At 37.1% G+C, this 25028-nt stretch overlaps 2 protein-coding genes across 6 annotated transcripts in view; one reads left to right on the top strand and one right to left on the bottom strand.

The window, feature by feature from the left end:
* The window catches only part of GALK2 (galactokinase 2), a 154293-nt gene extending 150157 nt beyond the window's left edge, over window positions 1–4136 (bottom strand). Inside the window, exon 1 of one of the 2 annotated variants that reach the window (XM_036300893.1) lies at window positions 3899–4136. In XM_036300893.1, the coding sequence (XP_036156786.1) occupies window positions 3899–3918 (20 nt within the window). In that variant the 5' untranslated portion in view covers window positions 3919–4136. The remainder of the gene's footprint in view (window positions 1–3898) is intronic. The other variant, XM_036300899.1, reaches the window with a different exon arrangement.
* A 127-nt stretch (window positions 4137–4263) lies between these two features.
* The window catches only part of COPS2 (COP9 signalosome subunit 2), a 32501-nt gene continuing 11736 nt past the window's right edge, over window positions 4264–25028 (top strand). For 2 of the 4 annotated variants that reach the window (XM_036300925.1, XM_036300953.1), the window contains exons 1-6: window positions 4264–4413; window positions 17976–18089; window positions 18746–18823; window positions 22604–22729; window positions 24339–24449; window positions 24575–24652. In XM_036300925.1, the coding sequence (XP_036156818.1) occupies window positions 4360–4413; window positions 17976–18089; window positions 18746–18823; window positions 22604–22729; window positions 24339–24449; window positions 24575–24652 (561 nt within the window). In that variant the 5' untranslated portion in view covers window positions 4264–4359. Of the gene's footprint in view, window positions 4414–6840; window positions 6904–17975; window positions 18090–18745; window positions 18824–22603; window positions 22730–24338; window positions 24450–24574; window positions 24653–25028 lie in introns of all 4 variants that reach the window. The other 2 variants (XM_036300945.1, XM_036300935.1) reach the window with 2 other exon arrangements.

Genomic DNA, 25028 nt, shown 5'->3' with positions numbered 1-25028 from the left:
AATTCCAATTGAAAGATGTAACTACTGTATTAGACTCTATATATTTAGACTATAAGCTCCCTGAAGGCAAAAACTATTTTTACAGACTGGGGTTTTTTATGCTTTATGATATTCTTTTATTAATTCTTTCTTATGATTGAATTTATTGGTGGGGCAAATATTCCTTAAAAACAACACAAAAAGCAAAAATTATTCTTACAACTCAATAGTAATAAGACAAATAACCCAATCTTAAAATGGGCAAAAGAGACACTGTTTCTCAGTGGTTAGAGTGTAGGCCCCTGCACCAGTTCTATTTCCGGTCAGTCAAGGGCACAGGTTGAACCCTGGCCCAGGTTGGGACGCAAAGAGGCAACTGATCGATGTGTCTCTCTCACATCAATGTTTTTCACTCTCTCCTCCTCCCTCCCTTCCACTCTCTCTAAAAAATCAGTGGGAAAAATATCCTCAGGTGAGGATTAACAACAACAACAACAATAAATGGGCGAAAGAACTGAAGAGATACTTTACCAAAGAAGATGCATGGATGATAAATAGGCACATGAAAAGATGTTCAACATTAGTCAAAGAAAATGAAAATTAAACCCACAATGATATACCACTACACTCCTACTAGAGGACTAACCTTAAAACTGACCACACTACCTGTTGGCAAGGATGTGGTACAACTGGAAATCTTAAACACTCTTTTTTTTTTTTTAATATATTTTATTGATTTTTTACAGAGAGGAAGGGAGAGAGATAGAGAGTTAGAAACATCGATGAGAGAGAAACATCGATCAGCCGCCTCCTGCACATCTCCCACCGGGGATATGCCCGCAACCCAGGTACATGCCCTTGACCGGAATCAAACCTGGGACCCTTCAGTCCGCAGGCCGACGCTCTATCCACTGAGCCAAACCGGTTTCGGCTTAAACACTCTTGATGGATATACAAAATTGCAAAGCCAGTCAGGAAAACGATGTGGCAGTTTCTTAAAAGTTAAACATACACCCACTATATGATCCAACCATTCTACTACTAGGTATTTTCCCATGTCCATATCTAGTGCTATATAACAACTAAGGGTGTGCTGCACGAAATTTGTGCACAGGTACGATCCCTAGGCCTGGCCTTCCACTGAAGCACAAGCGTCTGGCATAGAAGGGGAGGTTCCAGCTGACCTCTGGGCCATGGGCAGCACTTGGGCCCCCGGGGCCCCGCGCCCCCCTTCACCTGCATCATGGCGCCCGAGTCCCCCACACGAAGATGTGGTGACCGCAGCCAGACGCTGTGAGCTAGGGTGCAGTGTGGGCCTCTGGGCCGCCCAGTGGCAATGCACAGAAGCCGGGAGGGCAGCGCGCTCTCTCCCAGCCAGCCTCGCAGACCAGCTCCTGCGCCAACCCACGGGGAGCCTGACTGGCCCCTGTGGTCCCAGCGATTGCGACCTGGCTCACCCGGAAGACACCGTGTGGGTGCGGGGAGGGCTCCTCATGGGCACCCAGCACCTGAGTGTTTTTAAGTGTTTCTGCTTATGTCTTAGGCACATCAATGCGCCATCAAAATAAAAATGTATTAGTTACCATTGAGTAAAATTGATATCAAGAAAAAGAATGTCATAACTGCACAAAGTATTCAGAATAAGCTGTGTAAATGAGGTGACATTTAAATGAACTTTTAAGGACAAAAGGCATTCCCGGCAAAGAAAGATTACTTAATTAACATGTTTATTTGTACACAAGGAGTGTGCCTTTAAGTACTGTGAAGACCTATTTAACTGCTCTAAGCAAATTTCCAGATTGGATTACTAAATTTGGAGATGGCCAAGGATAGTATGATTTACTTGACCAATTCTTTCTCTCTATTGTAGAAGTAATTATATTTAAAAGCAGCAAATTATATAAATTCAATCTAAATGATTTTTTATACATTTACATTATGTAATCATTATGTACATGGTTGATAACTTTAAAATTATTAATGACTAAAAAGCAAAACTGTATAGCTCTGATTACTCTGAGCAAATAAATCTCTTGACCACCTTTGAATTCTATTTTCTCTTTTGAGGAAGAATTATTAATTTCAGGTAGAGTAACCATGTGATTTATTGTCTAAACTTCTGAAGTGATAAATGTTACTAATTATTTTTTGGGAAAACAGTACTAAACTAAGGTTGTTACCCCAGGCAAACTGGGATGAATAGTCACCCCAGTTATAGGGAGATGTTGTTTTGTTTTAAGGTTACAGGTTAACAGATTGCTGAGCTCTATCCCACATCTACTGAATCAGAATCTCTGGTATGGAGTTTGGGAAGCTATAATTTAATGAACTGTTATGCTTGTGAAGCCTTGATCTTTAAAGTGATATCATTAAAGGCTCTTCCAATTCTAAAATTATATATTTAATAAGGAAATTTTAAACATGTACTGGCTACTAGATAATATCAAGGAATGATTAATTCCTTAGTGTAATAATGATGTTGTGATTACATAAGCAAATGTCCTTATTTTTAGGAAACACACATAGCTGCATTTAAGAGTAATATGTCATGATATCTGCATTTTATTTTTTTAAATATATTTTATTCATTTTTTACAGAGAGGAAGGGAGAAGGGATAGAGAGTTAGAAACATTGATGAGAGAGAAACATCGATCAGCTGCCTCCTGCACACCCCCTACTGGGGATGTGCCCACAGCCAAGGTACATGCCCTTGGCCGGAATTGAACCCGTGACCCTTCAGTCCCCAGGCCAATGCTCTATCCACTGAGCCAAACCAGTTAGGGCTCTGCACCTTATTTTTAATTGATTCAGGAAATACATACACACACAAATAGGCTGATAGTGGGAATACACATGTTAACTGGACTATTCTTTCAATTTTACTGTATGTTTGAAATGTCTTATAATAAGACTATTAGGAAAATTTTGTTATGTTAGACAGTGTTATTGTTATAGGACTTTTAAGAACCATGACCAAAAATGTCGATTCAAGTGATTACTAAAAAAATCCAGCCTCTGTCCTCCTTTGACTTTTTTTTTAAGACAAAATAAAATGACGAATTTATTCACTGCAAGACTGTTTAAAATAGTGTTATGTTGCCAAAACCGGTTTGGCTCAGTGGATAGAGCGTCAGCCTGCGGACTGAAAGGTCCCAGGTTCGATTCCGGTCAAGGGCATGTACCTGGGTTGCGGGCACATCTCCCGGGGGAGATGTGCAGGAGGCAGCTGATCGATGTTTCTCTCTCATCGATGTTTCTAACTCTCTATCTCTTTCCCTTCCTCTCTGTAAAAAATCAATAAAATATATATTTTTTAAAAATAGTGTTATGTTTGCAAAATTCTAAATGTATCAAAATGTCAGCTTAAGTAAATGGTTCATTCAACAGAGAGATTATTAAACAACCATTAAAATAATCATTCTCAATAACATATTGTACACATGTTTTACGCTGTTACATAACTAAGTATGTAACAAAAAGAACCCGAAATTATATCTGTGCTATAACTATATAAAATTTGTGGACTTAAGTGGGCAGAACTGGACGTTTATAAGGAATGTGTTGTTTTAGAAGCAGTTTTTTCCCTTTATTTCATTTTCTTGTTTCGGATCATGCTAATGACTTTGTGTAATAATGCATTTTAAAAAAACAGTCGTTAACTGCTACCTTAATTTGGTCCTAAGAGCAGTAAAGGTCAGTTTATAATTCGTTGAACAACTGAATAAGACCTGGGGCGCCTCAGTTGATCGATGCTTAACTAATTTGGGATATCCACAGAACCGTTTTTGCCCACTACAAATACAACAAACATTTCGTGTAAACTCTACTGCTGAAAAAGTTTCCAAAATTCACAGGAACACCCACCACAATGTGCGGGCTAAGAACGCATGTAAATAATGATGGCAGAAATAATACTACCTGTCATACAGGATGGGCATGTCACCCCTTTTCTCCGCGAAAGGCTTCTGGTCCTAGGCTGCCTCTTACTTTCACCAGAATGAGATGGTTCCAGAGCCCCAGGCAAGGGAGGGGACCGTTCCCTAGCCTAGGAGGCTGGAAACGGCGCGATGTGTGCGAGTGCAAAGTTTCCAAGACCCTTCTTCAGCTGAGCTCCGCGGCACCAGACTCTGCCCCAGTTGCTAGGTTTGGTTGCTAAGGCACCAACCGTTTCGCAGGAAGAGAGAGCGGTGCGCTCCCTTTTGGGGTCGTAGCGAAACCTCTCAACGCCGAGCGCGTTAGTTCCGGAAGGAAACATTCAACTCCTCTAAGAGCGACGGGAAGGCGACGAGAAGCTGGGAGTGACGCCTCTGAACCGCGGAGGATTGTGGGAGGAGGTTGTCTCCAATTTCTCCTCCCCCTCCCCCTTTTCCCCGGCCAAGATGTCTGACATGGAAGATGATTTCATGTGCGATGATGAGGAGGACTACGACCTGGTGAGGCTCGGGGGACGGACCTCTGGGGCTGGAGGGGGTTTCTGTCTTTAGGGGCCAGGGCCGGGGCGGCCGCGGCCTCTCCCCGTAAGACATGTGCTCCTTCCAACTTCTCCAGGTGCAGTGACAGGACGGGTTTACCTCCTCCCCATTCCCGCACTGGCCGGGGCCCTGCTGCTCCTGCATGGGGGAGGGGAGGGTAAGGGAGGCAGCGTAGGGGGTCTGGAGCATTGCGCTCCTAGTCCGGTCGCCTCCCTCGTTCACTTGGACGCCTCAGGCCTCCGGCGCCCGGTTCTCGGAGCCGCTACCTCCTTCCGCCGCACGAGCCGCCGCGGGGACCGTGAAGTGGTCTAGGCCCCGGCTCTGCCCTGTCGGGCCCAGCACTGCGGACCCCCTGCTTCCCCCTTGAACTGAGCGGGTGCACATGCTGGGGGAAGGGTCTGAAGACGGGGGGGCCTTGCGACTCCCGGGCCCGACCATGAAACGGCGTTTATACGTCTCCTGGAAACATAGCTTAATTAGTCCTGTCCAGGATTCGTTTGGGTTTAAGGGTAAAAGTGCTGTGGAGAATTTAGAGCAAAAATAGCTGGAAAAAAGTAGTTGAACTAGTTGTGTTTAAAGAGAAAAGCTGGGGAGGAGATTCTGCTTTTTGTTTGTTTTGATTGGGGGGGGATGGGAGGAGAGGGTAACCAGGGGATTGACAGAAATTTCCCAGGATTCAAAGTTAAAAATACCAGCAGTGAAGACATAAATGTGTGCAGCTGAATGGTGACTTTTAAGTATTCAGTGTTTAATTTATTTACACGTTTGTTTGTTTTTTATTCACTAACATTTCAACATAAGATAAAGGGGCCCAAGGATCAACGTCAGCTTGCTTTTTTGTATTGTTTGTTTGTTTGTTTGTTTGGGGGGGCGTCTTTTTGCACGGTTCTTGTATATTGTAGTGATGCTGCATTATGGTGAAGTTGAGGGAAGTCTGGCTCCTCTTATATTTTAAGTGCCAAAGAGTCTCAAGCTATAAATAGTCGTTTTTTTTAATTAGTGTAAAACTTCTTTGTAAAGTCATTTCCAATTACTATTTCCATTTTAAAAGAAGGCACATCTGCAAAAGGGAGAGGGGGTGCTTGCTGATATTACCTGAAAGCCATGGTAGAGGTCTTGGACATTGTTGAAGTTAGATGTGAAGTTTTGCTAATGGTATTATCTCTGCCTTACATTTTTAGGTTGTACAAACCAAGCCAGTTAGTTGTAGGCAATGCCTTGAGTTTATTAAGAGCATGTTACTTGTGATATCCTAGGCATTTTTTTATGACATGTTTATATTACCATATTTGTAAGTATGGAAGTGTTCCTTTTCTTTTAAATGTGTGTTTTTAAATGTTTCTGCTTATGTCTTATCAATAGTTCTCAATACATAAATGACTTATTAGCACTATGATTAACTTGAAAGTCATCTACATTAAGCATATAATGGAGGGAAGGTGGTGAGAATCCTATTGTCCCACGAAGTACTCCATTTTTGTAAGAATTTTAATTAAACACACGTTGTTTAACTTGACTATGTTTCTGAAGCCTTTTAGGGCCTGTACTGCATGTACAGCATAAAGTTGAATATACAGTTGTTTTGGTTTTTTTGAAAATTCCTTAACCATAAAAGTAAGGTGTTACTTAAATGAAAAAACTTCCCCCAGCGTTCTGTTGAATAGTTGCTCCTCTCCCCGTATCTCACTTGCATAGATACCATTCTGGATTCCCACTCAGATGCCAAGAAGTGAAAGCGTTTATGCTCTGTTTACTACTAGTTAAACTCTTTTGGTGGCATAAATTTTATTTAGTAATTTATTTTTTACTGCTTTAGTTAATATCCTTAAACCATTACGCATTTTTTTAAAAGATTAAAGGGTTGGTTGCCATTTCATACTTACGTGTTGCTAAAAGGGAAGTTCGGTGTTTTGTTTTAATACTTATTTCCCTGGGTCTTTTTTATTTGTTTGTTTGTTTCTTAGGATTTAAAGAGTCTACAGAATTGACTTCCTGTTTTAGGGAAGCTTCTTTTTTATCTAAAAAATGTATTGTTTGTTGGAAATTTTTCCATCACCTCATTTTAGTCAAAATGTTAACCAAAGTCATGAAGATTTCCAACCACAGATATATTCAGCATATCTTTTATAGGTTGTCGCTTGATAAATTTTAATGCCTAAGGTACTTTTTGTTCTTGCCCAGTGTATTGGAAATAGGTAGTTATGCTACCATTGGAAAAAGTAAAAGTCTGTTTCTAAAACTATAGAACATTAGTCCAAGAAAGTAAATAATGATTTGTGCCTAAGATCTAAAAGAAAGGAGAATAAATTTGGTTAAAAAAGAAGAAGAAAAAACATAAAAGAAATTCAATATTCTTGACTTCTAAGATCTTTTTTATTTTTATTATAGGCGGAAGCAGGCACTTTCTAAGCATAGGAATTTATGTGGCAGGGAATGAAGAAGTAGGAGATGGTAAATGTCTTTTAATCTAATGCTACTTTTACAGATTTATAGATTGCTAGTGTAATAATACTAAAGACTGTAGCGCCATTCATTAAGTTCATAAGGCCATTGATGAGTTTATTGTACTGTGATTCTATAGTCCAGTCATTCTAGCATGAAATTGCTTATTATTTCTAATCTTTTTAGAAAGGGTTTAAAACAGATTGCCTTCATACCAAAAGTTATTTTTTAGTAGATCCTATGATAGGTAGGGCATTGTACATTTGCATTTAAATGTATTACAAAGGGGAGAAATTGTCAAAAAAGGTAGAATAATTCCACTTTGGTTAAATGTATTTCCAAGCTTTGAGCCTCATTATATTGCCTTAGTCAAGCTTATAGTTGTGATTAGTGAAGGAATGTTTACTAGTATTGTCTTTCTTGTTTTACTAAATGCCCTAAAAATTTACTTCTTTTTGTCTACTTCTTTGGGAAGTAAGAGTCTTAGCTATAGAATATCGTACAGAATCTCTTATTTGTCACCATTTTATGAAGGTCAGCAGAAAATAATGGCTTGAACATTAGTTTCTCATGTTATAAAGATCTTGGAACATGATTTAGCAAATTAAAAGTTTGTTTTGTGTTTTTTAATATATTTTTACTGATTTCAGAGAGGGAGAGAGAAATAGAAACATCAGTGATGAGAGAGAATCATTGATCAGCTGCCTTCTGCACACCCCCTTCTGGGTACTGAGCCTGCAACCTAGGCATGTGCCCTAATTGGGAATCAAGCTGTGACCTCCTGGTTCATAGGTCAGTACTCAGCCACTGAGCCACACTGGCTGGGCACTAACTTCTGTTTTTTAAAAATACTTTGAATTGATGTATACAGAGTATATAATCTAGTTTGAAAAAGAACTGATAGATCGATGTAAGACCAGGACAAAAGAGTAGCTTTAGGAATTTGTGAGTTTAGTATAAAGGTTCTCACTTTGTCATTCATTGTGCATATAAGGAGCTGGGAGGTTATTTTTCTCTGAGACCGTTGTCCCAATAACTTATTGCTTGGCAAAGAAAATGTTGAGGATCTTTAAATAATAGATTTTTAAACACTATACCTCTTTTAAGTCTGGGGCATTGTTTTCTATGCTGAATATGGTCTTCATGAAAATGAAATTTGATGTACAGTTGAGGCTTCTAAAAGAAACATAATGTGTTTAATTATAAAAAATTGGAAAGAGCCCCAAATTATCAATAGTAGGGGGGCACTAATACTATTAATATAATAAGATAATGATATATATTATTGTATATTCATGTGATGGAATGCTATGTCAGCATTTCAAACCATGCTTCTAAAGCAGGGGTCCTCAAACTTTTTAAACAAGGCCAGTTCACTGTCCCTCAGACCGTTGGAGGGCCGGACTATAGTTTAAAAAAAACAAACTATGAACAAATTCCTATGCACACTGCACATATCTTATTTTGAAGTAAAAAAACAAAACGGGAACAAATACAATATTTGTATTTGCATGTGGCCCGCGGGCCGTAGTTTGAGGACCCCTGTTCTAAAGAATATTAAGTGATATGAACAACTCTTGGTAACTTGTATTGGTCAGGGCTCTTGGATAAGGGACACGAATACATGTCAAACTAGTCTAAATGAGAAAGCAAATATAGGCTCAAATCACCAGAAAATATAGGTATGGTTGGATTCACAGGCTCAGGTGATGGTGCTACATCTTTTACTGTGTCCATCTCTCTTCTTGGGCTGCTTTCTTCACTGTGTTGGCTTAATTGCCTTCACAGTATATAAGATGTAATGTGGCATCTTCCTAGTATCATAACCCCAAAGGTAAGAGGATGTTCTCTACTAGCTCGAATGGGAAAATCCCAGGAAGGTCTCTCTGGCCTTCTGTGAACACTGCCTCACTGTAGAGAGGGAGATGGGTTGCTCTGTCTTCTCTGTAGGAGGAGTGCTGTCATTTAAAATCTTTACCTGGTAGGGGAAAGGTTAGTTAATGCTGTGCACATAGTGAATATATCTCCATCATAAATATATAATTTGTATTACAGTGTTATTGGGAGGGAATAAAATTTATTTTGTTGAGTGGGGAAAAATATCTGAAAAGTGTCAGAAAATTAAAATTTATTCATTTCTTAAAAACCTTTCACAGTGAACCTATATTACTTTTATTGCTGGGAGGAGAGGGGGCAGGTTGCAGAGTACAAATGATAAACACAAATTTTACTTTGATCTTGGGAGGCCAGAAAGTGATTTTTGTCATTGCTCAAAATTTTTTTAATTTGTCTTAGAAATTGTTCCATATAAGTATCCAAAGAGCTTACTTCTTTCTTTTTACAGCTGCATTGATTGTATGGATATCCCATACTTTAACCATTAGTTCCCTTGTAATAAAAATTTGGCCGCCCTGGCCGGTTTAGCTCACTGGATAGAGCATCGGCCTGGGGACTGAAGGGTCTCAGGTTTAATTCCGGTCAAGGGCATGTACTTTGGTTGCAAGCACATCCCCAGTAGGAGGTGTGCAGGAGGCAGCTGGTCGATGCTTGTCTCTCATCGATGTTTCTACCTCTCTATCCCTCTCCCTTCCTCTCTGTAAAAAAGCAATAAAATATATATTAAATAAATAAAAACTAGTAAGATGTATACTACTATTTAAAAAAAATTGGCCTGTTTTCTTTTGCTGTTATAAACAATGTGCAGCTTTTTTTTTTCCCCCCCCTTTTAACTTCAGCTGTAGCCAGGTCTTGTCCTATTTGTAAGTGTTGAAAATTACATTCAGAATCACTTTTGATAAGTTGGGCCATCAAACTGAATGATTCTGTTTTAGGTAGAAACATCTAATTAATGAAGTGAGTTTTCTTGAGAATTTCAGAAGTATTTATTATCCATGTCAGTATAATTAGAATAATTTCACTACCTCTTTAAATATAAGTTTTGGTGCATTTTTAAAAAGGCCTATTACATTACTTCATAAGTATACCCTGTATAATGAAATTAGAGAGATTCAAACAAGGATAACTAAAAACATAGGAATGGGAGATAGTTCTTATATGCTAAGAATAAGATAAACTTAAATCTTTTCATTCACTCCTAACTTAAATATATAAACTCTGAATACTCAACAGAGTGAATTTACAATCATATACTATATCTCAAAATGAAAATATAATTCTCAGAGGGAATTAGAAACTTCCTGTAGCGTTCCACCCCCACATTTGACAGAAGAGGAACTGAAGCATGGAGTGTCAGTGACTTACCTAAATTTATACAACAAATTAGTGGGAGAGTCAGAACTAGAGTGTAGCCTTGCCAGAGTGGCTCGGTGGTTGAGTGTCAACCTATGAATCAGAAGGTCATGGTTCAATTCCTGGTCAGAGCACATGCTCTGGTTTTGGGTTCAATTCCCAGTGGGGGGGCAAGCCGATCAGTGATTCACATCATTGATGTTTCTGTCTTTCTCTACCTCACCCTTCCTTTCTGAAATCAATTAATATATGTATGTATGTATATATACATATATATATGTATATATATATATACATATGTATGTATGTGTATACATATATATATGTGTATGTATATGTATTTGTGTATATACACACACACGCACTAGAGTACAGTCCAGGTCTAATGACTTTTATGATGTCTTTGGGGGAAATTTAATTTGAAGACTGAAAGTTTAGGACAAATATTATAAAAGAATATTCTAATTAACACCATTGATAACAAATTAAGACACATTAACTTGAGTGAAATTTTTTTAAAGTTTGGATAACTTTATGAATGGCTAAATCATAAATGACTGCCTAGCATAGTGATGGCGAACCTTTTGAGCTCGGCGTGTCAGCATTTTGAAAAACCCTAACTTAACTCTGGTGCTGTGTCACATATAGAAATTTTTTGATATTTGCAACCATAATAAAACAAAGACTTATATTTTTGATATTTATTTTATATATTTAAATGCCATTTAACAAAGAAAATTCAACCAAAAAAATGAGTTTGTGTGTCACCTCTGACACGCGTGTCATAGGTTCGCCATCACTGGCCTAGCACTTGGATTATATCTAGTCCTTATGGATAACTAGAGGCCTGGTGCATGAAATTTGTGCACTTGGGGGGTCCCTCAGCCCAGCCTGCATCCTCTCGCAGTCCAGAACCCCTGGGGGGATGTCCCACAGGGAGTGGGCCTAAGCCGTCAGTTGGACATCCTTAGCACTGCTGCGGAGGTGGGAGAGGTTCCCACCACCGCTGCTGCCGCTCACCAGCTGTGAGCTGGGCTTCTGGCTGAGGGAGAGGGCACAGACCACCAGGGGGCAGCTCCTGCATTGAGCATATGCCCCCCTGGTGGTCAGTGAGCGTCATAGCGACCGATTGCTGTTCTGTTGATTTGCATATTAGCCTTTTATTATATAGAAGGATAGGATGGGACATTACCCTTCACCTGTGTGCCCAGCATCTAGTAAAGCTTATCTAGCTGTAGTCAATGGTGACTCTTGTTTTCCTAGAGCACATTCTTAAGAAATCTGTTGGCAACAGACACAGGAATAAGTAGGTGAACTTGGAGCTGACCCTGTTCAGCAGTGGCTGCATTCCGACATCTGCTGGCTATTGTGTGTTGTGTTATTTTGGAACATTCAGCCACTTTTCATTTCAATTATGCAAACGCTTCTTTGGGCATTTTGTAGTATACCAGTCTCTGGGGATACCAAGATGAGGAAGAAAAAGCTGCTTTTGAGAAGTTCATGGCAGTTCAGGTGAGGGGTGAGAACAACATACACACACGGCCTCAAGTTGGAGAGATGAATGTCATATAGAAGCTTGACTAAGAAGATTTAGTTTGCTAAGAAGAGTTGAAGAAAGAATCACAAAGTAAACCCTGATTAATATGTTTTCTAGGAGTGTTAGAGCAGAGTAGTATCATAGGAGAAAAGTGGGAAGTTTGTTTGGAGGGGAGGTGGTTTAGAATTCCTAGGAGAGAGAACATTTGATGCCAAAGCACAGATTTTAAATTGTGTGGCATATTTGAGAAAGGAAGAATAGATTTGGGTGGTGTGGATGGATCACAGATTGCTTTGAGGGAGCTGTCAGGACATGAGTTATTATATAAGTAGGTTGGAAATATTAAATGTGTTGTTTTTTAATATCTTTAACAGTGTTCAAGTGCTTGTTTCTCTTTCAAATATTGCTTAAATTCTTTTTTTGTTTTTTAAAACATTCTTAAAATATTGAATAAAATCTCAGTTTCTCTTTTTAAAAACATTTTATTTAACTTTTACAAATTATGGTTATTTCCTATTCTGATATAAGGAAATTCTGTTTAGCAATATTTCCTTAATGCTTTTCCTATATTTCTTATTCTAACTAATGACACTGTAGTTATTAAAGAGAACTTTCCTTTATCTTGTGTCCATGTGCTGGGTCCTTTTTAGTTTACATTCTCAACATCTTCTATATTAATTCTATTCCCTTCCTTTTCCCCCCTCATCTACTATTGGGAATCAGACCTCCATCATCTCTTGGCCAGACTGCTGTAGGAGTATCCAGTGGACTACTTCATTACTACAAGAGTTCTCTTCCTAAAACACAAATCTGATTATTTACCTGTAAAATCTTTTAATAGCTTTCCATTTGATCTAAACTCCTTGCTAGACTTCTATAGTCCTGTTTCTCTGTTCTATACACCAGTTTATCTCTCATCAACTCATTATACAGAGCCTGTTCTTCAGCCCAGACTCTCCATGGTTCTTCCAAATATGCAGTGCCATTTCAAGCTTCCGTGCCTTTGCATACCTTAATCGCTATGTTTCAGATGCCCTTGCTCATTCATCCTGGCAACTCTTATTCATACTTTTAGAGCTGGTTCAGGTAACTTTTCCTTCCTCTAGCTCACTCAAGATTAGTTGATTACTCCTTTTTTGAGCTGCCACTATACCTAGTATGTGTCTCCGTTACTGCTTTTATTGTGTTATATTGCTGGATTTTTGCATGTTGGTCTCAGAGTAGTTTGAGAGGAGGAAGACTTAATTTGCATTTGTCTGAGCAACTTGTACCTAATTGTGGGTATATACTAAAGATCGGTATCATTGAGTATAAATAATAGAAATCTAAACAGAATGTAGACTTTTCAAAATGTCATCAATTTAAAAATCATGATAGTGTAATAACTGAAAAGTAGTTTGCTGTAATACACATCTTACATTGATGGTGTGATTCACTGAGCCACAAATGACAGATTAATGGTGTCATGGAGGTTGGTTCAAACCATATGAACATGATGTTGCAGATCAAAACAGGAGACTGCCCAATTATGAGAAGCCAATCAGTTACATCAGTTGTGCCAATTCTTGTGTATTTATACATTGAAGCAATAACATTGAAGAGTTGAATTGCAATTATGCAAAAAATATACATTCAATTTCTTAATCTATACAATATGAAAAACCAAAAGAATATATTCACAAAATGTTGGATTAAGTCGTATCTCAGTTAATGTGATTTCGAGGAGTTAAAGTATCTTAAATTTTAAAATACCATTAGTCTGAAGCCAGTCAGGTTTCAGAAGTTTAGGTAGCTAGTCTTGCACTAAAGAGGCATTCAGTGATTTAATGGAAAGGCACTCTGGTAGACATGGTAGCAAATGTAAAGGTTCTGGTCTTCAACAACGTTATAATCATTTCACCAACCACCAGGTAATTGAAGTTAACCTTTTTAATTCCTAAAATATTTTTAATGTCCCCTTTGCTGACAGCTCCACATCCTACTACCATCATGTGTACCTCTCAGCTTGTGTCTCTCTTCTCATATCCTGGCCTAGTTGTTTTTTCTAATCTGTTAGGGATAAGACACCAAAAATAAATGGGCTTTGAGTGAGAGTCCAGATTCTTAGACTTTGAAATAGACATAAATAAATAAAATTTTACTTCCATGTTCAAGGGTGAATTCTTAAGATTCGGGTTTCAGAAAAGTCATCATCTGGTTGAGCTAGCTATTGCTGTATGTTATTTAATAGTTAACTAGAGAATAAATGATTTCCAGCCCGGCTGGTGTGGCTCAGTTGGTTGAGTGTCATCCCATTTACCAGGAAGTTACAGATTCGATTCCTGGTCAGGGCACGTGCCTAGGCTGCAGGCTCAATCCCCGGTAGGAGGTGTGCAGGAAGCAGCTAATCGATGTTTCTAGTTCTCCCTTCCTCTCTCTGAAATCAAAAATGTTATTTAAAAAAAAAAGAAAAGAAATTATTTCCAAAGGTGTAGAATAGGTTTTATAGATCTAATTCTTTACTCTAAGTCTTTCTTTTTTCTCCAATTGCTGTTCAGTTTGGGTGTGTTTTATTTCCCTGTCTTCTAATTCGCTAATTCGGTCCTCCGCTTCTCCTAGTCTACTGTTGAAACTTTCAGTGGTGTTTTTTTATTGCAGCTATATCACTCTTCATTTCTTCTTGGTTCTTACATAATTTATTGATTTTTTCATCTGTTTCTTCTTGCTTCTTGCATAAGTTGTTGATTTTTTCCTCCATCCAGTTTATGCACTCTAGGATCCTTAATCTGAATTCTTTTTCTGTCATGTTGCATGCCTCTGTATCACTTAGCTGCTTTTCTGGCGAGTCCTCCTTTTCTTTCCTTTGGGGGTTTCTTTGTCTACCCTTGTTTGATGGTATGGCCATATCTAGATGTTGAGTCGTTCAGTGGCTGCTCCTTGGGTGGCAGTGGCTCCTCGGGCTGCGGTTGCTCCTCAGGCGGTTGTGGTAGCAGCTGCTCCTCAGTTGATAGCAGCTCCTCTGGTGGGTGCTGTTCACAGTTGTGGTGGCTCCTCTGGCTGGTGTGGGGAGGCTTCACACACAGCTGCTGTTCCTCAGACAGAGGATGTGGTGATCAGGAGGCTGCTGTTCTTTGGATGGGGGCAGGCTACACAAGCCTCTAAGTCTTTCTTAAAGAGGCAACACATACTTACACTATAATGATACGCAGTAGTTAACTAGATTAAGAGGGGTAGAAAGAGAAGGGAGTGGCACGTAAAGATGAGAAAGAGTTGGCCACTTGTGAGGTAAGGGCACAGTGGTTGCAGCAAAATGAGTGAGGGAGAGTTTGATACATGTTCGGCTGTATAGTCAGGAGTCACATATTGGTGACTTTTGAACTTGATTTTAAGAGCAATGGAAAGCCATTTTTAAGAAGAGGAGATAATTTACATTTTATGAAGATTATTCTAGCTATTTTACCATGGCAAGATTGGAATTCAAAGGTTAACAAAGAGCCCTAGTCAGTTTGGTGCAGTGGATAGAGCGTCGGCCTGCAGACTGAAGGGTCCTGGGTTGCAGGCTTGATTCCCCAGTAGGGGGCATGCAGGAGACAGCAGATCAATGAGTCTCTCTCATCATTGATCTTTCTCTCTCTCCCTCGCCCTTTCTCTCTGAAATCAATAAAAAAAAAAGATGTATTTTTTTAAAAAGAGTGAGTTTTATGGTATAAGAATTGTATCTGAATAAAGCTGTTATGTTTAAAAAATAAAAAAAAATAAATGTTAAAGAAAGTGGAAAGGCTTTTATAGTTTGTGGAGAGTTGAATGTGGCTTGGTAGATGAGGGTGGTGGCAAGGGAAAGGGGGAAGTAGATAGATTATGATGAAGGTAAAATCAATAAGGGCTTTTTATGTTTCACCAAAATGATTGCTTTTAGTTCTTTAGTTACCTCCCGATATGCTGTTTTGTATCTGCTGTTCTTTTTTCCCCCCTCTCCTGTTTTGTCTAGCAGGCAAACTCCCACTAATCTTTCAAAACCTCGTTCAGAAGCTATCACTTGATGTGCAAGTTGGCTTTTCATTCTTTATTGCTTTTTAGTTTGATCAGTTTCATTGTAGTCAAACCTAGATTATAGGGTTAAAAAATGAATGATTGATCATGAAATTTATTCACTACCCCAAATTTGACCTCATCCCTAAGTGTTCCAAAGGGTTTTCATATCAATTTAAACATAACTAAATTGCTGTTCTTAAACCTGTGAGTCTGAGGGCCAGTGCTTCATGTCCTTACACAAAGAAATAATTATCCTCCAGAGGGCGCATGTTACAAAGTCACTGTGGTCAATAAAACTGGTTTTATACTAACATCAAACATGCCCCTCCATCTACTGGTCACAGGAAAAAAAGCATGTTTATGTATTTTTTAGCTTTCTAACACTATACTTAGAATATACCTTTTTTCATTCTTGTGCCTTTATGAAAAATTACAGAATTTTCTATAAATATCTAAAAAAATATTAACTGTATTTGGATTTAGAAAAAACTCTACAATACTGTTCTTGTCATTCTGTGTTTACTTTCTGATACTATTCTTTTTTTTCTAATCTTTATTGTTAAAATGTTACATACATCCCCTTTTTTCTCCCTTTGACCCCTTATAAACCGCCCCCACCCCAACCCTCCACCACCCTATTTATTTTCTGTGTCCATGGGTTATACATATATGTATACAAGTTCTTTGATTGATTTCTTCCCACCACTCCCCCACCCCTGCCTGCCCTCTGAGATTCGACAGGCTGTTGTTCCATGCTTCTGTGTTTCTGGATCTGTTTTGTTCGTTAGATTCCACATATGAGTGAGATCATGTGATACTTGTATTTCTCTGACTGGCCTATTTCGCTTAACATAATACTCTCCAGGTCTCTCCATGCTGTCTCAAGGGGTAAGAGATCCTTCTTTTTTACTGCTGCATAGTATTCCATGGTGTAGATGTACCACGACTTTTTTATCCACTCATCTACTGATGGGTGTTTGAGCTGTTTCCAGATTTTAGCCATTGTAAATTGTGCTGCTATGAACAAAGGGGTGCATACATTCTTTCTGATTGGTGTTTCGGGTTTCTTAGGATATATTCCTAGAAGTGGGGTCACTGGGTCAAATGGTAGTTCCATATTTAATTTTTTGAGGAAACTCCATACTGTTTTCCATAATGGCTGCACCAGTCTGCATTCCTACCAGCAGTATATTAGGGTCCCCTTTTTTCCATATCCTCACCAGAACTTGTCCAAGTTGAGTATCTGGGAACTGGGTGTTGTTTTGTTTTAATTTGTCTTTATTATTGAAAGTATTACAGATGCCCCCTGTCATTCCCCCAGTTGACCCCCTCCTCTTCGCTCCCATCCTTTCCCTAGGCCTTCCCTGAACTATTGTCTGACCATGGGCTATGCATATATATAAGTTCATTGGCTAATCTTTTCCCGCCCCCCCCCCCCCCGAAATACGTCAATCTGTAGGATGTTTCAATGTCTCTGGGTCTTTTTTGTTCATCAGTTTATTTTGTTTATTAGATTCCACATATAAATGAGATCATGTGATACTTGTCTTTCTCTGACTTATTTTGTTTTTACTAGTAAACTTGTATATACTGCTCTCCAAAATAGTTGTTTTACTCCAACTTACCTTTCTGCTTTATTGTTTTAAGTACTAGGAACTGAAGCTATGTGATGAAAGTCACATAAAATTATACAAATTCATTTTTTTGTACTTATTTTGATTTGTTATAAAGGTAGTTAAAATACATTAATATAACTGAATAGCTGTTTAGTAATCTGGAATGCCCATAAGGCAAATATTCTTATTAACATATTCACCAATAGACTACTCTGTCATACACAGATTGTCCTGGGTAGTTAGATGTGGTTGGATGATGAAATTTAGACTTAGGGAATAGAGAAGTTTAGATTACGGAACTAAAGTTGAATAATTAGCACTTATGTAGATTTTTAACGAGTTCCGTGACTAACAAAAGGTCAGTTTACAGAATTGAGGGCCATTAACCAATATTATTTCTTTGCTTTTGTGTTGGTTCTATGGAAATTGTATTTTTGATATGAAAGAAATGATGTTATTGTACTATCCACTTGATTTTGGCTTTTCCCCTAGTTTTTTAAATAATGGTTAAATATCTAGGGCATTTTACCTCTATACCCAAGGTTGTTATGTTGTGTATAATTGTATGATTTTTCTATCTTTACTTTTTAATGTAGTTGTGTGGGTTCCTTTTTTATTTTTCATTTTAACATTTGTTTTTTTTGTGTGTTTTTTTTTCAAATACACAGGAATACTCTGAAGATAGTAACTCCGAGCCAAATGTGGATTTGGAAAATCAGTACTATAATTCCAAAGCGTTAAAGGAAGATGACCCAAAAGCAGCATTAAGCAGTTTCCAGAAGGTTCATATTTTTTCTGGTTCATTCTGTGTCTTAAAGCTTATTTTTTTAAAATGATGTCTTAGGTCAAATAAATTCAAATGATTTTACCTCAGAAATGTGTGTTGGATACTTAGTGATAATCCTGTAAAATGTTTGCATCATGCAGAACAAGCATATATTTCTAAAGGGCTATCCTGTGGTTGTTTTTTCCAATCTAGCTTCTATAGAGCCAGGGTTATTGTCCTGAAAAGTATGGTTCTAGTAAGGGAACCAACATGATTGTCAGTAGATGCTTTCCCTGCAATTTTGTTCTTTTGGGGACAGATTACATAGGTGTAGTTTCACTATTAAATAATGTGATTTCTTGACTAATGATACACTTTTGGATTATTCATACCAACGGATAATAGACTATGGAAAAAAATTCTTCTGGAACTGTATAATAATCAAGAAGTAGTTATTACTTAATCTTCTGATAAAGGAACTTTAAAATAAACTCTTTAAGTAAGCATTTTAAGATTATTTCTTTTTAAGCCTTTAAAAATGATATTGAAAAATGGAATTCTTGGGGAAATATTTTTCTTGCATATGATGTAAAATAAATTTGAAATTTAGACATTGAATGTCATTAGAAAATAACAGTATTAAGTTAGACTAAGAATTTCTTCTTTTTTTAGGTTTTGGAACTTGAAGGTGAAAAGGGAGAATGGGGCTTTAAAGCACTGAAACAAATGATTAAGATTAACTTCAAGTTGGTAAGATTTGTTTTGAGAGGAATTAAACTAACAAGTTTTAAAATAAATTCTGTAGGTAAAAACCTCATGCAACAAAATACCATTATATCTACTTCTTTAAAATAACTGTTTATATGTTGCCATATTTAGACAAGTTTTCATTTGTGACTACAATAATACTAAGTTTTTAAAAAGTTCTGCATAGCATACAAAGTTTTTTGTTTTTCAACAGTTTTTTAAAGAAAACTTATCCTTTAGGTACATGGGCAATATTTGGCTGCATTATTAATAGAGTAATTTCCCCCCAAACTATTAGCATTTATTTTCGAACTTTAACATTCTACTTTTTATTACAAAGAGTTCATCTTCCACTGATTAGGGCCAGAACCTTAGCATTATTCTTGACTTCTCTATGTATCTCTCAGCTTACAAATAATTTGTTGGTAAATGTAATTTATTGGTGGCTTTATAGCTCTTCAAAATATTTCTTGTTTTCTGTTCTGTCCCTTGTTGTTTGGCCTCTTTGCTGTTCCTCATGTCATCTAAGCACACTCCTGTGTAAATGCTGGACTTGCTCTTTTCTCTACCCCAAATGTTCCTCACAGATAGCCATATTGCTATTTTCATCATTTGATCAAGTCTCCATTCAAATGTCATCATATATCAGGATGTCCTTCCCCTAACCACCCTCTATAAAATAGCATGCTTCCCATCATCATTTATTTTCATCTTACCCTGCTGTTTTTCTTCTTTGCATGTATCGCCACTTAATCTGTTGACCTATTTATTACTATTATGTCACCCCCACCCCAATCCATTGGGTGAAAGTTCCATGAGAACAGGACTTCATTTTATTCATTGTTATATTCCTACCACCTATCATAGTGACTGGCATTCAGTAGGTGCTCAAATATTTTGTTGACTGAATGGGGATTGGGCCTAAACTGTCAGTTGGACATCCCCTGAGGGGTCCCAGATTGCGAGAGGGCACAGGCCAGTTTGATGAACCACCACCACCCCACCGCCCGTGCATGAATCCGTGCCTCTAGTCTTTCAAGAATGCAGAGTAAAAGTGGAGGGGAAAGGAAGCAGTTAGTAGATGAGAGAACTAGGTACAGACATGATATTTATCTTAAGATCACTAAGGGTAGAGGAACTTTTGAGGAAAAAAAGTGGAGCTTAGATTAGAAAGCAGAGGTAAGCACTTGCCTCTATTGCAAATGGAAGGACAGCTGATAACCTGTTACCACTTTCTTTTTTCCGTGTCTCTGTGTTTATGGTATGCCTCCTTTCTCCACATTAGCTTCTCTAGCCCATCTATCTGAAATTGAATCCCTAAATTGATTAGTGCCTATCCAGTTAACTTCACTTGCATCCTGCTCTTTTTGGTGTACTCTCACTCTGGCATCATCACCCACTTCCATGACATCTACAAAGACGATCCACAAAATATTTTAGCTCAGTTTCTTCCCCCAAAATATAAGGATTGTTCAAAATATGCTAAGTGTTATTAAGTATACTGTATATTGTATTTACATATAGTTATGGAACCTTAGCCAGTATGGTTCAGTTGGTTGAGCGTCATCCTGTGCACCAAAAGGTTGCTGGTTCGAAGTTACATGCTCAGTTGCAGGCTCAATCCCTGGTAGGTAGGGGGCATGCAGTAAGCAGCTGATCAGTGTTTCTCTCCCTTTCTCTGTGTAAAAACCAATTTTAAAATATTTTTAAAAAATTAGTATAGTGGGAAAATATGTTTCATTTGCCCTTTTCTAGTTCTGCTGCTATGATATTCTCAAAATATCTCTGTCAATACACAAAGCCCCTGTGTTTTCTTTCCATTTATTGTTTGTGAAAATATTTACTACATTTAAATCAGTAACTTAGAGGGCTATGGAAGAAGCAGCAGATGTCTCAAGGAATAGAGATTTTGATTAAATAATTATAGTGACATTAGGGACCCAATGTTTAACTCTCAAGATTCTGTGATTTGAAATAATCCCAAGAAACCCTATAGAAATTCTGTTACTGTTATTAAAGAAATCTGCTATCTTAGCAACTAAGAGTGATTTAATTTTTGAACCCATTTAATCAGATCCTACCCACAGGGCTTGATTTCACCATTGTACCTAGAACCAAGATAGAAAGCAAGTAAGGGAAAGGATTATTTATATTTTATGTTATTTTGCCTACTTTCCTCTTCGACATTTTATTTGTTCTACATTAAGGTTTATGTGAGTAGTTTCAGCTTCCATTCCTGCCCCTTCATTTTCAGGTTGGTTCAGAATAGGACCCATTTGCTCTGTAGTGGTTTTGGGCAGTAAAAAGTTGGAAGGTTCATTACCAACTGCTCTGTGTGTTCATCACAGCAGATAAAACCGATTTACCAAGTCTTTCCTCAATCTTTACTTACAGTAATAATTTTTGAACAGTGAACTTCATTCAAAGTAATGGCATAAGAAAATGAAATCAAAACCTTTTTGTTAAAGTCCTATTTCAAGATATCTCAAAATTGGGACAGTCATATTTTTTATTTTTTATTTTTTTTGTCACAGGATACATTCTGTTATTACTTATTAGCAACTTACTAATAGGATGTTACTTATTATTTATCCCCACATGCTCAGTTGCAGGCTACTAGCATTCTTGGAAAGAGAAGTAGTTTGATATATAATGCTAAATCTTTTTCCATGTTCTATCCATTTTCCATCCACCCCTACTATTTTCATTTTTGTAATTCAATTCTTGCTCACAAGATTTTAGGGAGTTTTCTTATGTTTTCTTTTCTTGTCCTTTATGCTATATCCCAGAGCAGGACACAGTCATAAGCAGGAAAATTACAGTATCATTAGTTTATTCTTCACCCTAATAAATATATGTTTTTTTATTTCTCAAGGAAAAAGGCATTATAATTACCAGGGCTCCTTCTTCCTATGCTGGAAATTTCACTAGTAGTCTTTTTCTTCAGATCTTTCATATTTCCTGGAAATATGGGAATATTTCCACAGTATTGCAAATAGTGCTGCAAGGAATGGCAACATTAGCTACATCTACTTTTGAGTAGAGCCTTACATGGGAGAACTTTTCTTGATTGGGATGAATACCTGGGCTTGAAGAGATTCTTTTATTTCACATTTTAATGCAGAGCCAACCAATACTAGGGAGAAGAGAGACAGAACTATTGTTAGAAAGCTTTCTGGTGAAGAGGATATAGCTGATAACTGCATAGCTGGTTCCCAAGACATTTTAAAAGTTTGATTTACTTTTATTTTTTGGCTTATGAATGTTTTAGTGGTTTTTATGACTTAAATAAATGTTTGTTGCACAGCAAGGAACAATATCTAAAATTTGAAAACTCTAAAAATTGTACTTGCCTGGCCGGTGTGGCTCAGTAGTTGAGCTTTGACCTATGAACCCAGAGGTCACGGTTTAATTGCTGGTCAGGGAACATGCCCAGGTTGCAGGCTTGATCCCCAGTAGGGGGCGTGCAGGAGGCAGCCAGTCAATGGTTCCCTCTCATCATTGATGTTTCTATCTCTCCTTCCTCTCTGAAATCAATAAAAATAAATTTTTAAAAAAATAAAAGTTGTACTTTTCATAGGCTAACTTGATAAATTTGGTTCATGCATCTGAGTAATAATTTCAAATTTTAAGTTAAAATGTTTATTGTGTTTCTGTCATAGTTTCTCTATCATAAAACTATTATTTTTCAGTTACACTGTAATATGTATTATAATTTTAATCATGTATACCTATTTTAGTATATAAATGTGTATCTAATAATGCATTTTTCTTTCCTCACAGACAAACTTTCCAGAAATGATGAACAGATATAAACAACTATTGACCTATATTCGAAGTGCAGTCACAAGAAATTACTCTGAAAAATCCATTAATTCTATCCTTGATTATATCTCCACTTCTAAACAGGTTAGATTCTGGTTTTCCTCTTGGTACCTCTCAGTGTGCTTATTATTTATATTAAGGACTTTATTCTTTCTTTTTTTTTAAGGCCTAGAAATTCTATGGAAGCATTTTTTTTGTTATTAGTGTGCTTTTAAAAGAATGTATACTATTTTTTTGATTATGGTATTAATTATGTAATATTAAAAGGTATTAACTCTAGCTTAGTCTCCTTACATAATATCTTCAGATGCTGACATAATCTGCACACAGTTTTTACTGGCTTATATTAGATTCCCCTTTACAGTTACTATCACAATTCCTTCTAAACTCCATCACCACTTCAGGCAGCCATCCTGAGCTACTTAAATACTTAACAGTGAATCATAGTTGATTTGTATAGATTTGATTATAAAAATCCTTGAGGGGAGAATCTGTATTCATATAGTTAGTGTTTGGCATTACTCATTAGGTGTTTGTTCAAAAAATGCTTCTATAAAGAATGGGTGATGAAAAGAAGGGCTGTTGATAAAGAAACTACATTGAGCATTGGGAGTGATGGTGCTTTCATTATCCAAGATTTTGGTGAAAAGCAATGGTGATTTTTATTGTATTGCTAATTTTTAATTGGATTGTTTTTTTCCTATTCTTTTAAGCATCATAGTCCTAAGTTTCAGATTTCTTACACTGGTATTTGAGCATAGGAAGTATTCTCTATATCATTTAATATTTCTTAAAATATTTGATACTTTTTATATTCATAATAAAAAATGTTCATCGCAGAATCAACCTCTTTCATTCCATGTATTCTACTAGATGTCATTTTTATTTCTTGAGGCAGTGTACTATTTTTACTCTCTATGTACTAGTTAAAGGTATGTGATGAAAATAGAGGAAGAGAAACTTATGTTTTGTTAGAACATTTGTACTTAATGGCACTAATTCTAAAGGTGTTATGTATCAAGGGGCTTGTCTTAAGTGAAAATGTTTTCTGAATTTTATAGACAAGTACCATCAAAACATTTTTGGTACACTATTTATAAATGTTATGCCATATTGTGGGGAGAGGGTTAAGTAATTATAAAACTTCAGGATTGTGTGTTGTTTCGTACTACTGTATATAAACTATTTGTCTTTTGAAAGTAAGGATATTGAGCACTTATTCTGTAAGCCATCAGTAGTCATAAATAGGCAGCCCTTTCTGAAAGTATCAGACTTTCCTGATCTCATGGCCCTATTACTTCTTGATCCTAGTAAGCAGAGATAGTGTTTGCCTCACAGTACAAACCAAACAAGAGTTGAGTGAATAAGGTAACATTATTTATAACAGTACAACTAGTTCTGTGTATGGTTCATGTACTTTTGTTAATATAAAATGAGTTATTATATTAGAAAGGACAAACCTATACTGTTAGAGTATTACATATTTTCTGTTTGTTTTTTAATTCACATGAAACCATCTTGGCATGTATCTTTTGTAAATTTGGTCTATATTATGTATTTTGTGGATGGTCGCAGACATTTGGTAAGATACAGATTATAGTGTACCTTATGTGTATTAAAGTTCAAAGATGCACTTTTAGTTTGCTCAAATTAACTTTATTAACAGGTACAAATTTGCTGTTTACAATTATAGAATTCTGATTTTTTATGTCAGATGGATTTACTGCAGGAATTCTATGAAACAACACTGGAAGCTTTAAAAGATGCTAAGAATGATAGACTGTGGTTTAAAACAAACACAAAGGTAACGATTATAATTATTTACATTTTTTCTTTTTGAAGAGTGGGTGGGTGTGCTTAGTAAACTCTCCTAAAGATGCACACCTTCTATTGATATGTTTTGATTTTAATAAGTTTCTTTCTTTACAGCTTGGAAAATTGTATTTAGAACGGGAGGAATATGGAAAACTTCAAAAAATTTTACGCCAGTTACATCAGTCCTGCCAGGTAACATTCCCTTAATTTTTAAAAAAAGATATGTTTTTATGGATTTGAGAGAGAGAGAAAGGAAGAGGGAGAGATAGCAGCAGCATCAGTGATTGACTGCCTCATTCCTGCCCCCTCCCTGGGATTGAGCCCACAACCTGGGCATGTGTCCTGACCAGGGATCAAACCAGCAACCTCTTGATTAATGGGTTGATGCTTTACCACTGGACCACACCAGCTGGGCTCTCTTAATTTTTTATTAACATTTCTTAATAATAAAGAGCATAAGAAAATTTTGTATTCAAAACATTGCTATGGGTGTTTTTGTTCAAGCAACATCCCAAAAATGAAATTTGGAAAATAAGTTACCAAAAAGCTCATTTTTTTTCTGAGCATT

Source organism: Myotis myotis, unplaced genomic scaffold (assembly GCF_014108235.1).
Source record: "Myotis myotis isolate mMyoMyo1 unplaced genomic scaffold, mMyoMyo1.p scaffold_m19_p_1, whole genome shotgun sequence".
NCBI lineage: Eukaryota > Metazoa > Chordata > Mammalia > Chiroptera > Vespertilionidae > Myotis > Myotis myotis.
This window is presented reverse-complemented; position numbering and strand designations above follow the sequence as displayed.